The sequence below is a fragment of the Oncorhynchus tshawytscha genome, linkage group LG25 (assembly GCF_018296145.1).
Source record: "Oncorhynchus tshawytscha isolate Ot180627B linkage group LG25, Otsh_v2.0, whole genome shotgun sequence".
Lineage (NCBI taxonomy): Eukaryota > Metazoa > Chordata > Actinopteri > Salmoniformes > Salmonidae > Oncorhynchus > Oncorhynchus tshawytscha.
This window is the reverse complement of record NC_056453.1, coordinates 14100319-14107958: the sequence shown is the minus strand read 5'-3', so window position 1 is coordinate 14107958 and position 7640 is coordinate 14100319. Positions and strand designations below refer to the sequence as shown.

General features: G+C 45.1%; 1 protein-coding gene across 1 annotated transcript; it reads right to left on the bottom strand.

Moving 5' to 3' along the window:
- Positions 1–827: 827 nt before the first annotated feature.
- On the bottom strand, positions 828–6455 carry LOC112224762 (actin, aortic smooth muscle). Its single transcript, XM_024388440.2, has 9 exons — positions 6310–6455; positions 4159–4333; positions 3758–3886; positions 3062–3172; positions 2780–2864; positions 2504–2665; positions 2145–2336; positions 1836–2017; positions 828–1474 (listed from the first exon to the last, which is right to left on the bottom strand). The coding sequence occupies exons 2-9, from the start codon at positions 4285–4287 to the stop codon at positions 1331–1333; spliced, it is 1134 nt and encodes a 377-aa protein (XP_024244208.2). The 5' UTR covers positions 4288–4333; positions 6310–6455; the 3' UTR covers positions 828–1330.
- Positions 6456–7640: the final 1185 nt, after the last annotated feature.

Sequence of the window (7640 nt, the reverse complement as noted above, 5' to 3'; positions counted from 1 at the left end):
GTCTCAGACCTGTTTGTGCCGTCTTGGCAACTCATCATTGTTTTGCTTGACAATGACCATGGAAGTTAGCGAAAAAGCATAAACAGATCTGGGACAAGGCTATCCTTTAACCACCCCTCGCTGTAGAAAATGGAGCTGTCCTTTTTTCACCTCTGGCAGAAGCGGGCATATATTTTTTTACTCTGCACATGCCCTCACAGCAGTGCTGATAATGGCATTATCAGTTGTACAATGTGGTGTTGGACTATTGCTGCAGTGTGATCAGCTGTCCCAGTGGTGCTGCACAAACATGTTGTGTTGTAGTGGCTTTATGTTTGGCAATGGGAAAGACAACCAGTCAATACAGTGACTCTACCACACTTTTCCACTGCCATTTTGGTAATAAAAAATGCATACTGCTTTATCTCCTTGTCCAAGTTGTTGTTTAACTGCACTTCATGTGTTGTCAAATGTAGTTGTTCTGCATCCCCCCCAAATGAACAGAACCATGTCATCAAGGGAAAGGAATGAGTGAAAACAGGTTATCAAGACAGGACCAGGGATCCAGTTCCTCTGCAATCCAGGGCATGAAGTATGTCGCTGTAATTATTTTGTTAAAGAATAAACAAAGCCATTCTCCTGAAAGGATGAACCAGGAAATTGTTTTTTTTTGTTGTCTTTTTTCTTTTACGAACAGGCATTCTGTTGTAGTTCACTTTCGGAGAATGTGGGGTAGCAGTGGCGCATAGATTCTGGTGTCTTTTGTATAAAAAGAAGAGTAACTGAAAATGTGGCTCGATGCAGCAGTAGTTACAGCAGTTATATTAGAAACACTTGTAATACAAATGTATGAGCCAGAGGCCCTTGTATGAGAGCTTTATTCCTTCCTTGGGTGTTCGTTCATGTTCACATGGATCTTTACAAACAGTCAGATGGTTGAAGCTTTCAGCAGTGATCTGAGCCATGCGAGAGACCACATCCAGGGATGAAGTACTGAACAAAGTGAACAAAAGAGGGAGAATGCTATAGCGCTGTGGAACAGATTCAGCCTCTTCTACTTCATTCTAGCGCCACTGCTGGAATCTATATACACTCCCCCGGGAATGGCCCCCAATGGCCCCCAAAGTTTTATATCAGCTGCACATTCAAGCTTTATTCATTCAACAAAAAAACAAAAAAAACCAACCAATAACATAACATAACATTCACTCAGGGGTGGGCAGTGCAAAGATAGAAACACAGGAGGGTAAATAGGGGACACATTCACAGTTTACAGGCAAAAGAACGAGAGCAGAAATTGGGGCTGGAGGGAGGGAGTGGGCTGGGGTGGGTGGGTGGGTCTGGGCCTTGTTTAGAAGCACTTGCGATGCACAATGGAAGGGCCGGCCTCGTCGTACTCCTGCTTGCTGATCCACATCTGCTGGAAGGTGGAGAGGGAGGCCAGGATGGAGCCACCGATCCAGACGGAGTACTTCCTCTCTGGTGGGGCGATGATCTGGTAACACAGAAGATGTCATTTAATACACAGAATGAGCAAATCACATTGCATTGACTAAGGTACAGTACAATAAAGCTTAGTGAGACAAAAAATCTGTGATATTTCGCTTCAGATTGAGTCGTAACAACTTGCATGAAATCATAAAACATTTATCAGGACAAAGATTTATATTCAAAGTAAAGAGGTCAAAAGGATAATTGCGTTGAAATGGACCAATATCATTACTGGCTGTGAATGGCAAAAAATAGACCTTTAAATTAGGATGAATACTATGAATACTGAACAAGGTAAAGTCCCTATACAACATCTCACACAGTGACTTGTAAGTTAACTCTGGATGTTAGTATCTCCTACACACCTTGATCTTCATGGTGCTGGGGGCCAGGGCAGTGATCTCCTTCTGCATTCTGTCTGCGATGCCAGGGTACATGGTAGTACCTCCTGACAGGACGTTGTTGGCGTACAGGTCCTTACGGATGTCAATGTCACACTTCATGATGCTGTTGTAAGTGGTTTCATGGATACCAGCGGACTCCATGCCTGGGGAGGAAACCAGAGGAAATCACACAGTCACAAGAGACAGAGATAGATCCTTGTTTCAAACTGTTGAGAGAACGGCAGATGGAGAGAGTGAAAAGGGGATACAAGAAAAAGAGAGTGGGATTACCGATGAAGGAGGGCTGGAAGAGGGTCTCGGGGCAGCGGAATCTCTCATTGCCGATGGTGATGACCTGACCGTCGGGCAGCTCATAGCTCTTCTCCAGAGAGGAGGAGGAGGCAGCGGTGGCCATCTCATTCTCAAAGTCCAGGGCCACGTAGCACAACTTCTCCTTGATATCGCGGACAATTTCTCTCTCGGCTAGAGATAGGAGGATAAGGGGGAGGTTAGATCAAGGATTGATTGGTAGTTTGGCAGAACAGCACTTCTGTGTCCGTGTAGGCCTCTGCTTAAAAGTCATATACTGTACAGTATGAGAGAATATATAGTCTCATCAGAGATTTGCCCATCCCAGAGTTCCTACTGACCGGTGGTGACGAATGAGTAGCCCCTCTCGGTCAGGATCTTCATGAGGTAGTCAGTGAGATCGCGGCCAGCCAGGTCCAGACGCATGATGGCGTGGGGCAGGGCATAACCCTCATAGATGGGGACGTTGTGGGTGACACCATCACCAGAGTCAAGGACAATACCTGTGGAGGTTTAGGAGGACACCGTTTTTTTGGGAGGACACGAAGGTTAAGACCCAGTGGAACTGAATGATCAGTATAAAATGAGGCTGGTTTTGACTGGTGTGTTAGACCGACCTGTTGTGCGACCAGAGGCGTAAAGGGACAGAACAGCCTGGATAGCTACGTACATGGCTGGAACGTTGAAGGTCTCAAACATAATCTAGAACAGGACCATTTGTTTAGGTTACAGTGTTATTTTTTCACACTAACATATCATTCTCACGGCACTAATCAAAGGTCATAGCATGGTGTAACACATTTCTTCTGTATATATCAAGAGCCTTACAGAGCCTTAAAAGGCTAGGTTAGAGATATACATTGGACCAAGTCCCAGCTGTAGTGTATGAGGGTCATCACCTGGGTCATCTTCTCCCTGTTGGCTTTGGGGTTAAGGGGGGCCTCTGTCAGCAGGGTGGGGTGCTCCTCTGGGGCCACACGGAGCTCATTGTAGAAAGAGTGATGCCAAATCTGCCAATCCACACAAAACACACAAACCAATCAAACAAACAGCCTCACCACAACCTGGTGAAAAAAAAGTGGTTCGATTGAGGCCCTTGTTGAAATCCCACACAAAACATTGAGGTCGATCTTGAGAGAAATCTACGATTCTAAGTGAATAACACCATCTGTTGCATGCATCTGTTGAGGGGATGACAGCATGTGCCCTGAGATAATTGGTTGACATGTTTGTCTCCTAGTCACCGGGGATGAGTCATAGCTAAATTACATGACAAGACTGCCATGGTGGAGGATGGGGGGTGCCATTAGCATAACATCTCTTTAGCTAACCAATGATCATGTCGTAGTTCTGAGAATAGATCCTGGATCTAAATGCCACTGGATGGATCCCAAAGTGCCACCCGGGGAGTTGTGTTGGCTGAGGGGCTATTTTTGGGTGACATGATGGAAAATGAACGTACATCAAATTCCATGTTGGAGTGTGTTCCTGTTTTCCAATGGGATTTTTTTTTTGAATGGTCGTCCAAGTCATGTGTGTTTTATGAGTCTGTGTGTCATTGTTGTATTGTGTGTAGTAGGGTGTGGTAGGCTTACTTTTTCCATGTCATCCCAGTTTGTGATGATGCCGTGCTCGATGGGGTACTTCAGGGTTAGGATACCTCTTTTGCTCTGCGCCTCGTCACCCACATAACTGTCTTTCTGTCCCATGCCGACCATCACACCCTAGGGAGAGGAACAGGCTGCTCAGAAACACACTCACCACACTGTAAAGTGGATGCTATTTCTAGCACTGAAATTCAACAAATAGACTTTGCTGTGTGGAGACTTAAACTATGATGGGTAACAAAAGTGAAACATTGAAATAAAAATGCTTTGAAATTAAGAATATAACAAGGACCATGAAAGACTACGGTCAAAATGTGGATGATTTCCCATCGCCCAATCAGAAGTCGGTTTCATCCAGCCGCTCTTTTGATGGACAAATGGCGGCTCACCTGATGTCTGGGACGGCCTACGATGGAGGGGAATACTGCTCTGGGGGCGTCGTCCCCGGCGAAGCCTGCCTTGCACAGACCGGACCCATTGTCACACACAAGGGCGGTGCTCTCTTCGTCGTCACACATTGTCAATTCTTTGCTTTACCTTCCTTACTCCGACGGGAGACAATCACTGCAGGGGCACCAAACAGAAGAGTAAGTTAACATCTACAGAATGGTAGATTAGTGTGTGTGTGTGTGTGTGTGTGTGTGTGTGTGTGTGTGTGTGTGTGTGTGTGTGTGTGTGTGTGTGTGTGTGTGTGTGTGTGTGTGTGTGTGTGTGTGTGTGTGTGTGTGTGTGTGTGTGTTCACATTTATGTGTGAGTAAGTCTATCCCTCTAAAGTAATGTGACCACACCCTTCTGAGGTGAATTCATGAAAACCGTAAACCACAACAAAAGTCTGGTGTGGCAATTATTGACATTAATTCATGCAGGAATACATGGCTCAGGTAAATCCACTAGTCTGTACCAAAATGTGAAAAAAGGATGTAGGCTATTCCTATTAAAAGTGAAAAAGTCCATTTGGAATGTTGGCATGTGCTTGGAGTACAATATAAATACATTTTTCCAAAAGCCTATGGAGCACATTGTTATACAATGTTATAACACTGTACAAATGTAACATTAATAGCAGAACATTCATGATTAAGACCAAAACTCCCCATAGGAGTTACCCTACAAAACTCCTGAGTTAGGGTTAGGGTTGTACTCCAGTCTGTAATGAATGAATTCAGCACCCTGGGAAAACTTCCTAATTAGGAAATGATGCGACATCATGTCTGTCTTTGGACTGGACTTTGAAAACCTTTCTCCTTCACTCCCTTCCTCTCTGGCCCTGCCTGTCTACAATTGTAAAAAAAAATAAAAAACTAGAAAGGAGAGAAACATGACAGGGATGGGAGGGAGAGAGAGAGAGAGGGCAGCAGAATCAAGGAGGACCATATTTAGTCATAAACCTTTGGAATAAAGGATTTCCAAAGCTTTCCAGCAGAGGGCACCATGAGCAACTATGATGGAGTTCACTGTTGAAGATTGGCTGGTGTTGAACTCTTCAAGACTCCCATCATTTGCAGAACATAGCAGAGACCCCTATATGCAACCAGTCATCACCTCATTTGCACATTTCAAAAGATTTCCACATTTCAAAACTGCAGACAGTAAACGTCCAAACTTTCCAAACTGACTGAGTTCCCAAGAGACTTAATAACACTCTATGAGACAATCTTATGAGCCTGGCTGTTTCCAAGAGATGTTACAATACTTTGAGACAACCTTTGAGAGAAATGTTTCTCTTGCATTATGGCACTGACCCAGCTGTCTAATACTATGATCAACTAACTGAAAAAACAATTTATAATTGAAAACAGGTTTCTGAGCCTATACTATAGTTGCAACAAGACATTGCAAATTGAGCATTTACAACTGTGTTATTCTACCACACTCTTTCAAGCAGCAACACTTGCTTCTTCAACCACAAATCCTAAGTGAACCACAACAGCATGATGCTTAAGATCTCTTCCAAGAGCTGTGACACTTAATACCCACAACAGACCACAGTGACTTAGTTGTGAGACTTCAAAATCCCTGTCTTGTATTAACATACACCTGCGAGATTAGCCAAAGCTCTTCAAGGCTAATGAGCTTGGTTTAAATTGAGCAGCCGTCTGTGCTGTAAGGTGCTGACCCCTGCAGTTGACTCAGACTAGCAGATTAGCAGCTAACAATTTAGCAGGTGTCGACTTGAGGCAGTCAGGCAGACTGGCAGGCGGGAGAGGAGGAGTGGGTAGGAGAGCAGAGAAGAAAGAAGTGGAAAGAAGATGATAGGAGAGGAGCAGGGAGGAGAGAGGACAGAGAGGGGCTGAGAGGAGCATGGAAGAGAAGGGGGAAAGAAGATGATAGGAGAGGAGCAGGGAGGAGAGAGGACAGAGAGGGGCTGAGAGGAGCAGGGAAGAGAGAGGGGGAAAGAAGATGATAGGAGAGGAGCAGGGAGGAGAGAGGACAGAGAGGGGCTGAGAGGAGCAGGGAAGAGAGAGGGGGAAAGAAGATGATAGGAGAAGAGCAGGGAAGAGAGAGGGGGAAAGGAGAGGTGAGGTGGTGGCCTACTTACCCTGACAGTGCTTGGCCGGGGTATGCCTCTCAAGGATGGTGTGCCCCCTCACTGGCCTGGGGAGAGTTTATGTAGCTCCCAGACCCTATCCTCCACTTCCCCCTCCCACTTCCCAAACATGGAGCCGGGGCTGCACTCTCCCTGTCTGCCTCACTCAGCCAGAGCCTTATAGGGATGGCCGGGGAAAAACAGTCCAATCCTAGTGCTTTAGTGGAGGGCCCCAGTCCCATCATTCAGAGCATTCCAGGGGCCTTTTTTTCTGTGAAAGGCAGGAGATCTCACCATCCTGGAACATAAACACACAGCACAGAGCTCATAGGACTGCCCCCTGTGACACACAGGGCCCTCACACACACGCACAGACTGAGTGACACGGAAGAGTGAAACGTGTTAGGTCACAAATACAGCCTATAGGTGCTGTTTGAATTGGCATCAGTTAGATGAGGAAATATTCGATAGGTGTGAAGAAATATTATTTCTTGTCAGTTGAGGTAGAGGTCTGTTAAATTGTATTGTAGCTATGGAATATCCTGACCTTTCAAAATGTCAGATTGTTATTCTACACATTTTTTTCTCAGTGCTTCTCTGGAATGATCTTCCAGATTATCTTCTGTGGTGACCCACACTGAAAGGAGAGTGGTCCCACTTTATCTGGATAATCTCATATAGTTGATCTTCAGATGGTCATACTAACACTAAACTATCTGTTGATAAGCAACTGGTTGCTACGGTTACTGTTTAGGGTTAGGATAAGGGTTCATGTTAGGGTTAGGGCTAGAGTTAGTAGATAGTTAGTTGAAATGTTGTTGACAGTTATTGAACATCTACAGAACATCTACTTGGGGCAATCCGGATAATGTGAGTGTTACCAAAAGTGAGTGTTACCAAACCTGCTTGTGAGCGGCGGCTTGGGTAGGTAGACCTTGAGACCATAGCGAGGAAAAGTGAAGTTGAGGCTTTACTAATGGTGCTGAAAGAACCTGTCACCAACTGCCCATTGCCACAGCGCCGAGACCCACAGAAAGTGGCGTGTTGAGTCGCTGACTCTTAGTATTACAAAGGCTACATCACTCTGCTCTAACAATCAGGGGGTCAGACTAACAGTTCTCCCATGGTCAAAAAGCACTTTATCTTCCAGCATCGTTTTTATGAAAGGGCCATTTCACCACATTTTAACCTCATATTCATTATCTACATCACCATAACAGTGTTTCTAGCCTACACATATGTGAAAATGACTCGTTTTCATTCTATGGTCAAAAGCTTAGGTGCCCCTTTAAGTTGAAGCTAAATAGATGCCGTTATTATGGAACGATATGAGGTGCCGCTGG